Here is a 20,014-nt window from a genome sequence, read left to right as displayed (position 1 = left end):
TTGTAATTTGGATTTTTAGATTTTGGATTTGGATTCGCTTCTGAAGCCATAACAAATTCCTCACCCAATTTAATCAATCATGACACTCACGGACATGTTCCTGTATTGAAGTATTTTTTCTTTTGTTAATCTCTCTGTATGTTGTGTTCTCTTTGGCAAGATAAAGTCACTCTTGGTATGGGAATGTAGTTTAGAGGGTTTTATTTTTATTGGTACCATTTGTTTCTAAATAATGGAGAGATCCTGTCTTAATTATTATGAATGTATTATCTCAAGTGTGTTTTTATTGAGCATCTTAATGTAGCCGGTATTAGTATTTTTAAGAAAACTATTAATGTCTAATTTTGAGGTATAACACCTTTTAGTCTCATGTTGAGGTATAACTTCAAAATTATTTTCATATTAAAATTTTTAGATTTAGAAATTATTAAATCTAAATATTGAAAATTATATATTAAATTTTTAATAATTTTATTTATATTTAATTAAATCGGTTGAACTCCGGTCGAACCAGTAAACCAGTTGCCTCACCGGTTCATTGACCGATCCGGTTCTTACAACCTTGCAATTTAATAAAATTAACCTAAAAAATACTAATTTTTCATAGCACTATAATTAATACTCTAAATAATTAATAATTTTTTTTGTAACATGTCACATTAATTAATAAAATTAACTTAACAATTATTAATTTTTCATATCATATTATTGTGATTAATAAAATTACTTTATAAATTTACTAATTAGTGTTTTATTTTTTTTAAAAATAAGATAAATATATTTTGTTACAGTCAAAACTAACATTTGAAATTTTTCATAAATGTTCCTCATAACTTTTTTATTTTATCAATTAAATTTTTTTTAATATTTTATATTTTTTTCTTACAAAATCTAATAAAAAAGACAAATTTAAAATCAATATAGAATATGTTATGGGCTTAATACATATACACTAATTGTGAGATAGATAAAGCATTTTTATAATATTTACGTTAAAAAAAATTCAGTTACAAAAATCTAGGGGTGGCAAAGTGGGCCGACCCACTCCAACCCGCCCCGTCCCGTCTAGGCTCGCCCAATAAACAGGGTAAATCGGTCTGTTCCGCTAACTAAAATGGGTTCAAAATGCTAGCCCGTCTCACTTTATGGTGGATTGGCGGGTCGGCGGGCTAGTCCGCTTGACTCTTTTTTTTTGAAAAATAAAATTTATTAAAATTTAACCAAAAAATAATAATTAAAAAATCAAATACAATAAAAAAATAGTCAAATTATAATATAATTTTTTATTATTTTTTTTTAATTTTTAACTTCAATACAATTGTTCAAAATAATATTTGTTAATAGAATCATCTTTATTTTAAAAAATAAGTCACATAATTTGAGCATATATACAAAATTGTAAAATAAAATAAATAAAATTAATAACTATAAGAAGAATAAAAACAAAAAATGAAAAAAAAAGTGTTTAAAAATTATATAATTATTAATTTTATACTAGTAATCACTTTTTTATTTAATAAAAAAAAATAAAAATCTTCGGCCTGGCGGACCGGCCCGCCCCGTCCCGCCAAAACCCGCCAATTTGGCGGTACGGGTTCGGCGGGTTTTTTAATTTGGCGGGCTCAAAATTCTAGCCCGACCCGCCTTTTTTAGCAGGTTTAGCGGATCGGCCTGACGGGTTCGACCCGTTTTGCCACCCCTACAAAAATTACCACCGAAGCCTCCATTTTATCCACCTGAAGCTAAGGGCACCCTTAATCCATCTCTCCCTCTCTCAATCGTCCTATGGACTCGATCTTTGACGCGATCAACACCTGTCTCCTTTCGACGCGCGACCTCTCCAATCCAACAATACTGCTTTCCATACTAAATCTCTGCCTCCTCATCTAGTGACTAATCACATTTCCTTCGGATCTGATCTAAGGTCCAATCCTACATCCTCTCCCACTGTGACAACTTCGAGTCACTCTTTTCTCTCGCCAATGGCGCCGTTTTCCAGTCCCAGCTTTTCTCTGACGATTTCGCCGGAGTCCTCAAGCTCATCTCTGACTAGATGATTAATGCCGAGGTGCGTGAGGTTGTGGCAAAAAAGAGGGAGCTGTTAAAGGTTTGTAAGGATTATTCTTGTGGCGAATAAAATATTGGAGAGTGTTAGGGAAGCATTGAGGAATGGACAATTGGTTCACTGCTGAAATGTTGAAGGAATTGAAGGTGGCACTTAACATAATAGGAGATATTTAACTCTAATTAATTTAATTTTACATATTCCTAATTTTTTTATATAAACCCACATATTTTTGGTATAACAACAATAACCATCAAGAAAATAATATTTTTAAAGCAACCTACTGATATAAAAGTTACAAAAAGATATTAAGTAACCAATTACATCAAACTACGGGTTAATAGCCAAATTCATTCCTGAAAGATCACCGATTCTTTAAATTAGTCCTAAAATAATTTTTTTTAGTCATATTAGTCATTGAAAGATAAACGTAAGTCAAATTGGTCCTTCCGTTAGTTAGATGATGACGTGTCACGTTAAGTGCAACGTGGCATGATGACGTGTCACGTTAAATGCCACGTGTCACCAGATGATCGGTTGACGTGTCAGGTCAGTGACACTTAGCACGCCATGTGTCACTTGACATGTATGAAAGATATTTATAATCAAAATAGTCCCTGAAAATCCAAACGTAAGTCATTTTTATCCTTAAAATTTTAAAAATTAATCAAATTAGTCCTTATATAATTTTTTATTTTTTTATAATATTAAATTTAAAATATTTTTTGATAATACTAATTTTAATATTATTTTTAGACTTTAATAAACAAAATTCTCTTTACATAAAATAATAAAAATAATAAAATTATTATAAAATTATTTTGTTATTTGTATTTTGAAATTTTATATTTTTAACTTGTAAATTTTTTATAGTAAATTTTTTTATTTAAATGAGTTTATCAAATTATTGTTGATTATATATTTAAAAATTTAATATTTTAAATTTTATTAAATAATATAAAATTTATTTTAAAATTTAAATCTTTAAAATTTTTTAAAATTTTAATTTATATTATTGTTTAATTTATATGATAGAAATCATATAATTTAAAAACTAATTTATATGATAGAACTCAATCTGTTTAAAACGTATTTTGTATTTTCTGTAGGCCATCCTAAGGTATATAGTAGTGAAATGAAAATCTTTAGTTTTCTGTTGCTTTTAACTAGTAGAGTAGGGATAAATTTCTTCCCAGTGATAATTATGAAACCAGAAGTTAGTTGTGAAACTAGTTTTTTATTTGTTTCTCATATTGTATGCACCATGTATTCCTTTTGTTCATGTAATCATTACTAATTAGAGGCCAAATAGCTCATCCTAAATTATGAAAAATTATTGAGATTTATCATATAAATTAAATAATAATATAAATTATAATTTTAAAAAATTTAAAAGATTTAAATTTTAAAATAACTACTATATTATTTAGTGAAATTTAAAATATTAAACTTTTAAATATATAATCAACAATAATTTGATAAACTTATTTAAATAAAAAATTTTACTATAAAAAAACTTACAATTTAAAAAAGTAAAACTTTAAAATACAAATGATAAAATAATTTTATAATAATTTAATTATTTTTATTATTTTATGTAATGAGAATTTTATTTATTAAGATTTAAAAATAATATTAAAATTAGTACTATAAAAAATATTTTAAATTTAATATTATAAAAAAATTAAAAAAATTATATAAAGACTAATTTGATTAATTTTTAAAATTTTAAGGATAAAAATGACTTACGTTTGGACTTTTAGAGACTATTTTGATTATAAATATCTTTCTTACATGTCAAATGACACGTGGCGTGCTAAGTGTCACTAACCTGACATGTCAACTAATCACCTAGTGACACGTGGCACTTAACGTCATACGTCATCATGCCACGTGACATTTAACGTGACACATCATCATCTAACTAACGGAAAAATCAGTTTGACTTACGTTTTATCTTTTAAGGACTAATATGACTAAAAAAATAATTTGAGGACTAATTTAAAAAATCAGTGATCTTTCAAGGATAAATTTAGCTATTAACCCATCAAACTACATTTAGGATGATATTCACCGTTGAGCTAAAAAATATAAAAGATCTAATAACTTCCTATTAAAAACGCACACCAATAAGTCAAATAAGTTTTTGGCGTTTCGGTGCTCAAAAGAGACCGGCGTACCAAATTCGTGCCCTAGTTTCTTTTGCTTTGGTGTTGGAGGGGATTTGTTTAAGGATAATTCTCTGGGCATGATATGCTTTTAAGGTGTGTCATAATGAGAAGGTGACGTGTGGAAAGTAGCTTGGTACGTTGGTACGTGGGTCACAGTTAGGTGTTGGTTAAGGATAGGTGAATTTTGGGCATTTTTTTCTTATGAACTCGATGATAATATTTATTGTTTTTCAATACAAAATAGATATGATTAGAGGTCGAGAATGCAAGAAAATATTTTTTAAAAATAATGAAAAATAAAAAATTTTGAGCATTTAGTTTTTACTGTCACTACCTTAGGTGTATTTTTGAATCAAAATTTGGAGTAGTAATGATCTAATAGGTGAGAGAAAAAATAAAAAAAATTATTCTTTATAATAAAAATATATTTATGGTTAGCTGATTCTTTCTCATATAAATAGAATGTTCTTAGCACTGTCAGTTAATAAATTTGCGAGTTATAATAACAGTTTTAGTGGCTAATGTGCTGATTAGAAGTGGGTGCTATGTGTATTTTGCTGAATTTTATGTTGTAATTAGATTATATTTGATGTTAATAAAGTATTATGTATTGCAATTTATGTGCCAATTCTCTAACGTCATAAGAAGTCATATGAAAATAGATTGCGGTGAAATTTTTTTTTGAAAATTAAGTTTGAAAATTTAAAATTAAAATGTACCACGAAAGATTCAATAAATTTAAAAATATTTGAGATTAGAGTTGAAATATGTTAAATCTCCCTTAACTTTGTTAACAAATTAATTAAAAAAAGATTGGTTAAGCACAAGTATTAGTAGACGGTGGTAGAAAAAATTTTAAAGATATTAGGATTTAAAATTCAAATTAAAGTAATAGAAATACAATGAAATAAATATTTTGAGAATAAGGTTGAAAATATTTAAATTTCATAAATATAGTTAATAAATAAATTAAAAAAATGATTAAATATGACCCACGTACCAATAATCACCTTTCATACGTCACCTTCTCACTATGACATACTTTAAAAATATAAATATTAAATAAAATAAATTATGATTATTTTTGTCTAATTTTCTTTGATTATCAAACATTTTCGCGTCAGCACACCAGGAAACTTCCCTTTATTCAAAACTCAAAAGCAAGCTTTTGCTATATTTCTCTGCACAATTAATTTCTAGAGAAAAGGACAAATCCGTCCCTGACCTTTTTTTAGAAGACATTTTTGTCCTTGATGATTGCAAAATACAATGATGTCCCTGACCCTTCAAAATTTTGGACAAATTTATCCCCCCGTTAATCTCAGCCCGTTAGTCCCGTCGGAAAGTGCTGAGTTGGCTGCCGTGGCTCTGACGTGGATATAACAGGGGGACACGTTAGCATGACTTTCTGAAAATGAGACACATTAATCCCCAGCCCCCTTAAACGACGCCGTTTCTCCCCTACCCCTCCAAACACATTTTAATTCCCATATGCAATACCCATAACACCCATTCTTTCTACTCTGAATTACTGAAAACCATAGAAGAGCAACGATCAAAGTTCCCCCCCACCCCTGTTTCTCCCTCCAAAAATTGCACTACGTGGAAGAGCAATCGGTCCGTCGTGGAGTTGCTGTGGGAGGCCAACAAGGAGGGTTTCGTTGAGGGCGTAGTTGCTGTCTTCCTTAGAAGGTAAGATCGTGACCCTCTTTGTTTAAGTTTTAGTTATTGTGTGGGAAGAAAGGGTGAATGCAGTGTGTGTGCATATTGAGAGTGTGGGAAACAGGGGTATAATGTGGTGGTTTATTTCTTTTGAAAACGTTGTGTGTATGATCAGTAGGGGGAACTTGTTCGGGCAAAGGGGTTTCGTTCAAAATTTTGGTAACTGTTTATGGACTGAGACGTTGTTGGTCATTGGTTAATTTCAGATGGTAGACGTTTTTGTGGTGCCGGTTTTTCACCATGGAGGGAAGTTTGTCAGAGGGACTGATGGAGCCCTGGTTTATGAAAATGGGAAGGAAGAGAGGTTCCCTGAGATGGACCTGGACTTTGTGAACTTTGGAGACCTTGTTACGTTGTTCAAGGGTTTGGGATACCAGTCATACAGGGAAGTATACTGGTATGATCCCACAAGTAGCGACATTGAGTTGGGATTGAACAAGCTAACTGGGGATGCTGGGATAAATGCAATGCGAGAAAACATATCGAAGAACCAGAACTCTGTTGAATTTCATATATACTTTGATCATGGAGTAGATGTTCCTGAGGTTGTTGAGGATGCTAGAAGGGATGCTGATGGGGCAGCCGATGTGGAGGTGGATGTGGATGAGATATTAGAGGAACTGAAGACATCCTCTTCATTAGATGACGGGTATGAAAGTACGGAGGATGTGTTGTGCAAACCTCCACCAGCTGGAGTGGAGACCTCTAGTTCTGAGAGTGAAAAAAAAGCCAGTTGCAAGAGAAAAAGACCAACACAGGGTAGAAAAAAGATTGTCACCCCCAAGAAGCCAGCTGCAAGGGGGCAAGGGTCAAAGGGAAAGGCTAAGGTTGAACAAAGGAAGGTTCATAAAAGGGCTAGGGTGAATGCTAGGGGAGAAAATAGTTCAAGGGTTAATACTGGTGGTCAGGGGGCTGCTCGGCCGAATGATGAAGGAGGAGGCAGTGGTAATCCTCGTGTTGAGCCGAACAATGCAGGGGTTAGGGGTTTCTACATTAGTGAGTTGCCATCAGAAATGGAAGAAATCGTATTTGAGTATGAATCCGAGGAGTTGCATACACCCATTTCATCTGATGATGAAGGTAGCAGCAGGAAATTTCCTGAATTCGATGATGACTATGCTCACGGTGAGGGGAGGTTTGAGTTGGGAACCAGATTTGCTACTGTTGAAAGGTTTAAGGAGGTGGTGAAGGATTTCTTCATAGCTGAAGGGAGGGAGCTGAAGTGGATAAAGAATGACAAGGAGAGGGTAAGGGTGGGTTGCAAGGATGAGGAGTGTCCATTCCTGGTTCATTTGTCCTATAACAAAACCCTGCAGTGCTATCAAGTAAAGACATATGTGCAAGAACATACTTGTGCAAGGGATTTAGGGAGCAATGCAGCTAACCAGCATTGACTTAGCAAGAAGATTGAAAAGAGGTTGGCAACCCAACCCCACATGAACACGAAGGAGGCAACTGACTTTCTAAGAGAGGATTTTTCATTATGTCCCCACCCTAAGATGGTGTACAGAGCAGTAGTTGAGGCCAGGGAAAAGATCATGGGCAATGAGAGGGACCAATACAAACGGAGCAGAGACTATTGTGAGCAGATTCTGTTAAGCAATCCAAGTTCGACGGCCAGGTTGGAGCTTATGCCAATTCCAGAATCACCTCCCATATTTGATAAGTTATACATCTGCTTGGATGCCTGTAAGAAAGGGTTCAAGGATGGGTGCAGACCTTTGTTGCACCTTGATGGTTGTTTCTTGAAGACCTACTACATGGGCTGGCTTCTAGCAGCAGTTGCCCAAGATGCCAACAATCAGTTCTACGTTGTTGCATATGGAGTTGTTAGGGGTGAGACCAAAGATGCTTGGAAATGGTTCCTGACTAATCTCCAGGAAGACATTGGTGACAGTGCCAGCCATGGATGGACCTTCATATCAGACCAACAAAAAGTAAGCTTTAATTATGATTAGTCAATTAGTTTAGTTTCAGATATCTACTGTTTAATTTCAACTAACATTCCTTAATGTCCTTTTTATGGTGCAGGGTTTACTGCCTGCGCTAAAGGAGGTTATGCCACATGCAAAACTCCGCAATTGTGTGATGCACATGTGGAAGAATTTCATCAATTGCTTCAAAGACTTGTACATTAGGAAGGTTGTGTGGGAGTGTGCTAGATGCACAACCATTGCAGAATTCAAGGAATGTATGGATAAGCTGAAGCAAGTTAACCATGGGGCTTGGGAATATCTCAGCAGGTTTCCACCAGAAAGTTGGGTTAAGACATATTTCTCTCATGCACCAAAGATTGATAACCTCACAAATAATATGTGTGAGGTTTTCAATGCAAAAATAGTTACTTATCGTACGAAGCCCATACTCACCATGTGTGAAGAAATCAGATGTTATCTGATGAGGAGGATGGTGAATCACAAACGGGTCCTTGATAACCACACTGAAAAGCTAGCACCAGTATAGCAGAAGAGGATGGAGAGGTTACTCAGTCTCAGTACTAAGTGGATGGCCGAATGGGTTGGTGACAACGAGAGGAAAAGGTTTGAGGTGAGCCGGAAGGCAAGCAAGGTTGATGTGGATCTAATTAAATACACTTGCTCGTGCAACAAATGGCAACTTACTAGTAACCTATGTCTCTCTGCAGTATGAATGATTGTTAGATTCTTTTGTTATTTTGCATAATTTTAAAACTGTTTCCCTTGTCAACTCAGGCATGCCTTGCATACATGCACTTGCTGCCATTAGGAAGAGACGGGACCAGCCACAAGACTACGTGCACCCTTGGCTGTGTATGGAGTCAATCAGGAGGACTTATGCACACTGCATTCAACCAGTGCCAAGTTCAGAGTTCTAGGCCAGAACTGAATTCACACAGCCAATGATGCAAGGGGGTAAGTTGAAGAAGTCGTTCTCTGTGTCTTGCAACAAGTGTGGTGAGAAGGGCCATAATTACAAAACTTGCAAAGGAGCACCATCGAACCCGAATTGGAAACCGAAGACCAAAAAGCCTAAGAAGAAGAAAGAAAGCACCTCCCAAGCACTTGTATGTCTCCCTTTGTCATAGTCTGCTCCACCACCAGAGGTAAAATCATTTGGTTAATAATGGTATATTTGCTTATAAGATCCAGCAATTACTGTGTCCCTAGTGATTGTAGTTCAGACTTTAAAATGTCTTAGTACTTTATACCTCAGGGATTCGTATGTCTTAGATGGTGAATCTTGAAGGATTGATTTGTATTAGTATATGAATCCTGAGGGATTTATATGTCCTAACATTAAATTGTCAACTAATTTACCCTTCATATCCAGGAACCTTCACACAGCCAACCACCCAGCTCAACACCACAGCAGCAACAACCTACTGTAACTGTTTAATTTTTGTACTTTATAAGCTGCTTAGTATATGCTCTGAGTACATACTGCTTGATTATGTTGGCATCTTATATGGCAGGTTCCGAGCGGAGCTGGTCCAACTGCGACGAATGTTGCCCCTGCTCCAACAAGAGTTACAAGATCAACAATTGTATTAGGACCACCTGCCCCAACGGGTTCCAGTGTCAGGCCATCCACCCCAAATTTAAACCAGCCCTTCATACCCCCAGGAAATGCTCCATGCATGGTCACCAGCATAGCTTGCCCTAAACAGCTAAAGTTCAAACCAAAACAGAAGATTTTCAGGCCACCTGCTCCACTTGCTCAAGGGCCACCACCTTCTAGCACACAGCACCAAGAAGCAGTTTACCAAGCCCCATCTAGCACGCAGGCAGCTGCACAGCCTCAGCAGGCCCCACCGCCACAAGCAGATAAACCAACTGTCTCAGCGTCGAAGGAGTCCAACAAATGAAGCAACTCATGTCTTATGTTATTTTGTGGCAAATATGTCCTGCTGTAAACGTTTTTTGTTTTACCTAGATATAACTATCTTTTTGTTGGGTATTAGCCAGTTTTTTTTGGTTACATGTTTCTGGTTAAGTAAAAACTTGTCACTGGCTAGATGCCATACATGTGCAGACATTACTAGCCAAGTAGTTGTCCTTTTTTTTTTGGATTGTCAGTTACAATGAACAATGTTTGAGTTCAAAGGTTTAATGCCAGTTACTCAGTGTTTAATTACCTGTGATATTGCCAGCTTTCATTTTCTGCATTACATTGCAATATACAGGGTACAAGATTCATACATTTCTAGAAAGAATATGTTCAAAATTTTCCAGGCAACACGTAACAAAATTTATCATATTCAACCATCACTCAGATCTTACAACGTAAAATACCAGCAATCAGGACAATTATAATCACATACATACACCATCTAACTGGATTTTTTTTTGGATTCTAAAGCTACAATCCTCTTCTCTAAACAATTGATCTTTTTCTCCATGTCATGCTTCCATTCATCCTCTTCAACGTCACCTAATTCCTTCTCTGCCTGGAACCTTGAATCACTCAACCCAAACCTTCCAATGTGCTCATCTAACCACAAAAAAAACTTGCAATGGGGTTGTCTCACCTGCACATATTCATTCCACAGATATCACCATGAAAACCTGGGTTACCCAAAATCCTAACACTAACAGATTCCCACAGTTATACATACCTTATAAAATGGACATCCGAGAAATAATCTGTTGGGGTTGCTGCTCGTCTTCGACATGAACATGATGGCGTGTTCTCCACAGAAGCACTTCGGTGACACCCCATCTTTGCCATCCTTCCCCTTAGGACCAGAACCTTCCGCGAATTGCTCTTCTCTTCCTACACCTCCACTCCTTCGGGAGCAAGATGATACCCCATCCAATGCCATGCTCCCTTTCTTCGTTCACCACCTTCGCCTTTTCTGTGCAGACGAGGAAATATGGTTCAAGATTTTGAAGGATTGGGGGTAGGGGAGAAACGGCATTGTTTAAGGGGGCTGGGGATTAATCTGTCTCATTTTCAGAAAGTCATGCCAACGTGTTTCCCCGTTACATCCACGTCAGAGCCACGACAACCAACTCAGCACTTTCTGACGGGGCTAACGGGCTGAGATTAACAGGAGGATAAATTTGTCCAAAAATTTGAAGGGTCAGGGACATCATTATATTTTGCAATCATCAAGGACAAAAATGTCTTCTAAAAAAAAAGTCAGAAATAAATTTGTCCTTTTCTCTAATTTCTAATAGGAACAAGACATGCACTCACTATATACTCTCTGTTTTTTCATTATTCTTTTATCTTGTTATTAATATTAATTATTATTTTCATTGTGACGTGTAATTCTATTGCAGAAGTCAATATTACACCAAAATATTAGTTATTCAAAACACTAATAATATAATATTATCCGTTATTTTATTGGTAGAAAAAAAAAAAGAGACAAATTACCCTTCCTTCGAAGAGGTTATTGATTTTAAAAGTGCGAATATTAATTTTCGTTACCATGTGTAACATTTTACTCGGAATCTTAGTTGGAACAAGTAGTTAAATCTACCGATCCAGTCTAACAGAGAACTAGGTAACTGTACTATGAAACATGAATGTGGCTTCCAGGGTGGGGTGCGCCATAACCAGGACCAGAACTGCACCTAATCTATCATTCTTTCACTCTCTTCTCCAGAACGACAACGCCACGTGTCCTCTTGTCATCTTTCGTCAACTCCTAGATGCTAATGCCAACCCCAACGATCTCACTTTCTCATTGCTCATCAAATCGTGCGTCTCTTCTTCTTCTTCTTCACATTCTTACGCTCTATCTTCTGCGAGACTTCAAGTAACACAGATTCAAAGTCAGTTCCTCAAACGGGGTATCAACCATTTTGTCTATGTATATACTGCTCTTATTGATTTCTGCATGAAATTTGGGTTTACCACTCATGCACACCAACTGTTTGAGGATATGACTTACCGAGATGTTGTTTCTTGGAACGTATTGATTTGTGGGTATTCACAAAATGGCCATCCTTATGATGCTCTGCAATTCTTTATACACATGATTAGACATGGTTTCACACCTAATCAAACCACCATGGCTAGTTTGCTACCTTCTTGTGGTCACAATGGGCTAATTCTTCAGGGGAGATCCATTCATGGGTTTGGAATCAAAGCTGGCCTTGCTTCGGACCCTCAATTGAGTAATGCCCTTACCTCAATGTATGCTAAATGTGATGATTTGGGAGCATCCCAACTCTTGTTTGAAGAAATGGGCGAGAGAAACGTTGTCTCTTGGAATACCATGATTGGTGCCTATGGCCAAAATGGTTTCTCTGACAAGGCACTCTTTTGCTTCAAAGAGATGCTAAAGGAAGGTTTGAATCCCAGCCCAGTGACTATGATGAATCTTCTTTCAGCAAATGTTGATCCTGAAACTTTCCATTGTTATATTACCAAATGTGGCTTAATCAATAATGATTCTGTCGTTACCTCGCTGGTTTGTCTATACGCAAAACAAGGGTTCACAGATATAGCGAAATTGCTTTACAAGTGCTTTCCCTCAAAACGCCTGATTTGCTTAACTGCTATAGTCTCTAGCTATTCTGAAAAAGGTGATATTGACTCCGCTGTTGAGTGTTTTATACAAACTCTGCAGTTAGACATAAAACCAGATGCAGTTGCCTTGATTACTGTCCTTCATGGAGTTAATAATCCTTCTCATTTTGCTATTGGGTGTGCTTTCCATGGTTATGCTTTGAAAAGTGGGCTGACCACCGACTCTTTAGTTGCAAACGGGCTGATAAGCATGTATTCTAAATTCGATGAGATAGAAGCTGCGTTGTCGTTGTTTACTGATATGAGTGAAAAACCGCTGATCACTTGGAATTCTGTGATATCCGGCTGTGTGCAGGCCGGAAAATCAAGTGATGCCATGCTGTTGTTCTGCAAAATGAACGCATGTCGACAAAAATCAGATGCAATTACTATAGCTAGTTTACTATCCGGGTGTTGCCAGCTCGGGGATCTTCGAATTGGTGAGACACTGCATGGCTATGTTCTGAGGAACGATGTGGAATTGGAAGAGTTTACAGGAACTGCTCTGATAGATATGTATACTAAGTGTGGAAGATTAGACTACGCTGAAAAGGTATTTCATAGCATAAATGATCCATGTTTGGCAACATGGAACTCTATTATATCAGGTTATAGTTTATATGGACTTGAACATAAATCTTTCAGTTGTTATTCTAAACTGCAAGAGCAAGGCCTAAAACCGGATAAGATAACCTTCTTGGGAGTTTTGGCAGCATGCATCCATGGGGGACTTGTTTGTGAAGGAATAGAATACTTCCGTATCATGACAGAAGAGCATAAATTGATGCCAGGCTTGCAACATTATGCTTGCATTGTTGGTCTACTGGGGCGAGCAAGCTTCTTTGAGGAAGCAATTGAGTTCATCAACAATATGAAAATCCGGCCTGATTCTGCTGTCTGGGGAGCCTTGTTAAGTGCTTGTTGCATCCAACAAGAGATTCGGCTTGGAGAATGTTTGGCTAAAAAACTATTTTTCTTGAATAACAAAAATGGTGGATTTTATGTATTGATGTCAAATCTTTATGCAATTGTTGGGAGGTGGGGTGATGTAGCAAGGGTGAGGGATATGATGAGAGACAGTGGAGGAGATGGCTGTTCAGGAGTTAGTGTTATTGAAGTGGCATCCCTCCATCACATGAATAACAACTTAGTGCTAAATGAAGCCTATTTGAATACAAGTAACTGGCAACATTTATGTCTATATTAAATTGGTTATTGATACTTTTTTAATGGACAAAAAAAAAAGGAAAAAGAAATTGCAGTTTGTTCACTGTTCCAATTGAAGTAAGCTTGGAAATATGCATTACTGATTTCATCTGGAAATGCAGAAGTAAAAACGAGAGGGTAAAAGAAGAGATGAGTATTTTTGTTGGTTTTATACTAGATTGCATGATTTTTATAATTTAACCAATTATTTAATCACACTAATTTTTTTTTGGTAAAATCAGTCTAATTTTTATTACTTCCAGTCAGTATATTTTTTATTAAAAAATCATGCGTTGAAGAAAAGAATTATCATTAGGCCATCATCAGGCCACGTAATTAACTATTATTATTATTATTTTACAAATTTAGCTAATATAAACTTTGGTATATATATATATATATATATATATATATATATATATATATATATATATATATATATATTAGTTTTTTTAAATTCTTATATTATTTATCATTCACTTGCTCTCTCTAACATATATAGAATAAATGTTTTTTTAAAAAATCAGTCATGTGGGTGGTGAGTCCGGCTAATTTTTTTAGAAATGGAAAAAAATGATGTGTAATCTAGTATCATAGTTAATTGGTGTATTTTTTTTATATGAATTTAAATTTTTTTATTTTAATTTAAATAATAAATCGGACTCTCAGATTTGATATATCAAAGAGTCAGATTTTCATAATGCACAAATTGAATAGAATTTTCTTCGTTTTTAAATAAATTGAAAGGTCCGATTTGTAAGTTTAAAATTTTTTTCAACACTAACATGCAAATCTGACCCTCAAATTTGTGGTATTAAAAAAAAATAAAAGTCACAGATCGGACCCTCAGATTTTTAACATCTATATAAAAAAAACACATTAACTTTTCACATTATTTAAAAACACCATCAAAATCTCAATAATAAAAATAAAAGGTGGGTGAGTCCATCTTTATTTTTTTAATTTTTTTAATAGTAAAGTGACAAATAAATATCTAAGAATTTACATTTCGAATCTCTAAAGAAACATATATAAAAAAATCTATAGCATAACTATTAATACATTATCTTTAAATTAGTCTCTATGATTAAGATAGAAGGTTTTAATTTGAACTAACTTATCTATATTTGTTATTCTAAAGGATTTTATTGATATTTTTTTAGAAACCTATCCAAAATATAAATAATCGGAGGTTTATTTGTCACTTTAGAGCATTTCGAATGGCGTGTTTTTAAAGTATCACTTTTATATTTTCAAAAAGTGAATTGATTTAAAATTAAAATCTGCATTATAGTTGATATATGAAATAAAACCGTATCGCTTTAGAGATATAATATTACTTTGATGAAAAACCAATAAAATTTCGCTATTTGTATAATTATCTTAATAAAATAATTAAAAATAATATAAAATTTTAAATGAACTAAGATTAAATATTAGAGGAATAAATTTTACTTTGAATTTTAAACTATTATTTATAATATATGGTCTCATAAATATTATTATAGAATTTAAAATAAAATAAAAATTAAAATTAATATTGGTGATGCTCTTATCTCTTTTTTAAGAATAATACTATATATTTAAATTTTTTTGTTAATTTAGTATAATTAAATTAAACAATAAGATTTAGAATAATATTAGTCATAACTAATTTTTATTATGTTAGACTAAGTTAAATAATAAGTTTTAGAATAATATTAGTTATAACTGATTTTTGTTATATTAGACTAATTTAATTAAATTTAATTAACAAAAAAAATTAAATGAGTAATAATTTTTTTTTAATATCGAGTGGCTGTATATCTTAGTGTATTCTATATACAAACTTTAATTTATAAGTGAATGTCCTATTTTAAAACTATCACATCAATTTTCTTCTCGCGACATGCGAGATTTTTATCTTTTATAATTTTAAAAAATGTTATATTAAACCTCTCTTTTTGATTACCAGTGGTAAAGAAATTTTTTACAAAAAAAATTGTCACTCTTCCATTGTTTTTGCGAAAAAAATTTTGCTTCTTACTGAGTGGGAGAAGTTGCAGCTAGCTCATATTCGCGCATAATTCCACCCAACTTTATTTTGAGAATTATATCTTTTGTAGAGGTGGCAAAAAAATTGGCACTCATACAGATCGTGACGGAAAGATTAATGAGAATTTGAAAATTTTTATAACGGAGACCTGTTTCCACGGATAAATGAAGAAGGAGGTAAAAATTAATGTACTTATTCTACAAAATTCTGTAAAATTCTCATGAAAAAATTACTTAAATATTTTTATACAAGTATATGTTTAATAGTCTTTGTTTTTATTTTTCAAAGTTTTATAAAAAAAAAACAAATTATGTGTATAATATTTGAATTTATAATAGTTAATTATTTAAATTTGTGTCATTTTATTTTAATTTACTGTTAAATATTTTGTGTATATATTAATTACGTTAATTTTGTGTTTGATTGTATTTTAGTTTGATATATTTAATTGAATTATATTAAATTTTATTATAATTGCATTAACCTTTTAAAAATAAAATAGAACTAAATATTTATAGATATCCACAAATTTGCTTTCTAATCCAAAAAAAAAATGAAAACTCATGATAAAAGCAAGATAAAAATAAAAGATATTTTATTAAATAAAAACAAAGAATAGAAAAGAGATCTCCACCAAAGAGTCCATTGCTATTCCTAATCTTCAACATCTAATATTAAAAATTGAAAAAGTATAAGAGGTAGTACTTTTATTAAGATTTGACTAGTATTTAACTAATAATAATAAAAAAAAATAAGTAATTCTATATCATTAAATAAAATTTTACACCATTAAAAATACTAATAATATCTAATTAATGATTATAAATCACAAAATTTACTATTCCTAATACTCTTTTTCAAAATTTTCATTCTTGATTTGGATTATTAGGTATGAACGAATGGAAGTTGGAGGTGATTTACATTAATTCTCCTTCTCTCAAGATGTGAAAAAGTCCCACATTAACATGTCATTTTTTTTATTTTGATACTGGAATAGGAGTGGTGTATAGCACGTTTATTGGAGTGCAGAGTATATGACCAAGATGTGACGGTGCTGATTAACAAATCAGACGGTATGATTAGGAGGAGAATAATCAGACGGTCCGATTACACGCATCGCAAGCACACAAATTAGACCGTTCAATTTGCACACTATATGTCACGCGTCAAACATGCACCGCACCGTTCTCCAGTCTTACTTGTATCTCTGCTAAACAAATCGGACCATCCCTTCTACTCTCACTTTCACTTGTGTCTCACTTCTTCTCAACCCCACTTTTTCTTCTCTTCTCTTGTCCCATTGTTGATGCAGAATCAGACCTGGAGGAAAAATTGGATCACCATCATAAACTTTTCTTCAACAATGCAAAGGAAGTAGAAAATAAAAAATGTCAATCGTTCGAAGTTTTACATTATTAATTATCTTAATCATTTTAGTTATGTAAGTTTTTATTATCAAATATTTTAATTTAATAAAAATAATAATGATAATGTTAGAGATTAGAAATTAGTAGAAATATTATAGTAATAATTATTAAGATTATCGGTATGATAAAATAATTATTATTAATTGCTAGAAATAGTAAATAAAATAAATTAAATTTAGAAGATATTTAAAAAATTATTGAATTAATTATTATTATTATTATTATTATTATTATTATTATTATTATTATGAATATATTATTTAGATATTTAATTATGGATTAATGACTTGTTGTGTGTTTTTAGAATAGTTACTTAAAGAATGTGTGTTTATTATGTTGTAAGTGAAAATTTTAAAATTGTTTAAATATAATAATTATTGGGGAAATTAATTAAGGATTAATAACTTGTCGTGTGTTGTTAGAATAGTTACTTGAGAATGTTTGTTTATTTATGTTGGAAGCGAAAATTTTAAAATTGTTTAAATATAATAATTGTTGGAAGTGATAATTAAGCAAGGTATATTTTTTATTATTGTTATAGTACCATGAAGAATGGAAACCGAATAAATTTAATGTAATTTAAGTAATGAATTATATTAATAATTTTAAATTTTAAATATGAATTTAATAAATTATTTATGATTGTTGGTAAATTTGGTGATATAAAATATATATGTATAATAATAATTTAATTGAGGTGTTTAATGCTTTTAAAAATTATTCTGGTTATATAAATAGAAAATAAGGAATAAGAATTATTATTATAAAATAAATAGGTTTTAGATATTAAAAAATATAGTTTTAATGTATCTAATAATAATTAAATTTATATTTAAGATTTATTTAAGGTTTATTGATAATTATGAAAATTTAATAAATATAAATGGACTTTTTTATTTAAATAAATAAAGAAAATAGATTAATTCTTTAAATACGTATGGATAAAAACAGTTATCAAAATACGCATAACTATTTCAGCAGCTATAGCACACACAAAATGAATTATGCCTCTAATTCAAGCTTAACACCCACAAAATAGTGCAAGAAATTTATGCTGGTGCCCACAAAATGGACAATACAAGGATGGCAAATTTCAATTATGATAAATATCATATCAATCCTTGTTTATACTTGTTGCTCATAGTATCCGATTAAATTTGTATTAGATAGCAATATTCTGAAAATTGAACCGGTCATTGAACCGCTTTAGATACTAGTTTACTAGTTTATAGGTTCAATTGGTTCGACCGTTGTTGAACCGAAAAAACCGTTTTATAATAAGCAAGGAGTGACATATGTAGAAAACAAGAGGAAGATGCAGTCATTGATGATGAAATAAGAAATTGTGCATAAAAGCATATATTAGGAAAACAAGTCATCAACAATGTCATGGTCACTGAATGGGCAATAAGTGGTGTTGCAAAAAGTTAAAATGCACTTAGTGTAACAAAAGCAAGTTAAGAACCAAGTGAAATGAAAAGGTTTAGACAAATGAAATCCACCAATCATTGTGAAAGAGTGAGCCATATGAAAGGTGCAAAGCATATCACGGGAAACATAAGAAACACGGCAATGCTGACCCAAGTAACCAAAGAATTGAGCTCGGTCAAAGTCAAGTGAAACGCAATTCCAAAATAGTCAAGTTCAACTCTAAGTAGCAAGTTTAAAACCAAGACAATTTCTAAAAATTTGGGCAACATTCCGGCAATAAATCGGACGTTCTCGGGTAGCAAAAAGCAGCAAAAATTACATATGAGGCATGAAAGCATAAGTTCAGGCAGCAGCAAGTACAATTTTACAAGTAAAGTGCAGCAAGGCAGCATGGAGAAAGCAGCATAGCAGGAACAAAAATAACACAGAACATCACCACACAACAACCAAATAACTAGCAAGCAAAAAGTAAATAGGAACAGAGCACTTATCAAGCCTAGAATCCTGTAACCACAACCTAGCTACCTAACAGCATGCAAGGTAACTATCCTAGCAACCAAAATTAATCGACTAACTGACTAAGAACAACAAACATAATTAATCGAAAAGAAAGGAAACAGAGCACTGGAGGCAGGGGAACCTGGAACAGGGCAGAAGAGATTGGTGTTGGAAAATGAAAAGGGAGGAAGACAGTGGCGCCGCCTAGTAGCGGTGGTGGCGACGAGCCTCGCGGTGGAGCAGAGGGTGGCACAGGCAGGGGGCAGTGGTGCCGAGCGAGCGGGAAGCGGGGCGCAAGGTGGAGAGGAAGGGTCGCGACTGGGGGAAACAGACTGGGGTTGGTGGTGATGTGTGCAGGCTGCCGATGACAATGGGGTCGCAGCGGTGGTTCGGTGGAGGCAGGGGTGTTGAGGGGGGAGTGAAGAGAGAGGAGGCGAAGGGAGAAAGGGAGGAGAAAAGAAGGTTGGTTGCGGCGGCAAGGTCGGCGCCGGACGGTGGTGAAAGCGGCGGTTGCAGAGTTCAGGAGGGTGGCAATGGCGTTCAGGCGTTCTCTATGTCTCTCACTCTCTCTGACCCTTGATGAGAGTGGAGCTGAAGTGCTGAACTGTGGGTGTGGGACATGAAAGTGTGAACTGTGAAACGAAAGTGCGAAGGACAAAGAAAATTAGGGTTCACAAAACGCAAAACGGCAGCGTTTTGCTGCACAGCTAAAAAACCGGCCGGGTCTCGGTTCGGTTCGACCGACCGGTTCGTCGGTTCAATATCGGTTTCCTAATTTTACGGTTTTTTTATTGTCCGAACCGCTTTATTGTCCTGTTCACGGTTCGACCGGTCAGTTCGAACCGATTTTCAAAACATTGTTAGATAGATCCAATCACTTTAGTAACATGTTTCCCAAAGCCTATATAACAATTCAGTTTATGGATCTTACTCTACGTATCAATGAGACGCCCATGAA

General features: G+C 33.6%; 2 protein-coding genes and 1 long non-coding RNA gene across 3 annotated transcripts; 2 read left to right on the top strand and 1 right to left on the bottom strand.

The window, feature by feature from the left end:
- The first annotated feature begins 7,457 nt into the window (after window positions 1-7,457).
- LOC140174633 (uncharacterized) lies at window positions 7,458-8,840 on the top strand. Its single transcript, XM_072200115.1, has 3 exons — window positions 7,458-7,895; window positions 7,990-8,415; window positions 8,670-8,840. Exons 1-3 carry the CDS (start codon window positions 7,458-7,460, stop codon window positions 8,838-8,840), a joined length of 1,035 nt encoding a protein of 344 aa, XP_072056216.1.
- A 2,532-nt stretch (window positions 8,841-11,372) lies between these two features.
- Window positions 11,373-13,743, top strand: LOC112705846 (pentatricopeptide repeat-containing protein At2g04860). The gene has a single exon (XM_025756819.3). The coding sequence runs from the start codon at window positions 11,468-11,470 to the stop codon at window positions 13,664-13,666; it is 2,199 nt and encodes a 732-aa protein (XP_025612604.1). The 5' UTR covers window positions 11,373-11,467; the 3' UTR covers window positions 13,667-13,743.
- Window positions 13,744-16,590: 2,847 nt separating this feature from the next.
- LOC112705845 (uncharacterized) lies at window positions 16,591-19,690 on the bottom strand. Its single transcript, XR_003155594.3, has 2 exons — window positions 19,199-19,690; window positions 16,591-17,020 (listed from the first exon to the last, which is right to left on the bottom strand). It is a non-coding gene; the product is annotated as an uncharacterized lncRNA (long non-coding RNA).
- Window positions 19,691-20,014: the final 324 nt, after the last annotated feature.

The sequence above is a fragment of the Arachis hypogaea genome, chromosome 8 (genome assembly GCF_003086295.3).
Source record: "Arachis hypogaea cultivar Tifrunner chromosome 8, arahy.Tifrunner.gnm2.J5K5, whole genome shotgun sequence".
Classification (NCBI taxonomy): domain Eukaryota; kingdom Viridiplantae; phylum Streptophyta; class Magnoliopsida; order Fabales; family Fabaceae; genus Arachis; species Arachis hypogaea.
This window is presented reverse-complemented; position numbering and strand designations above follow the sequence as displayed.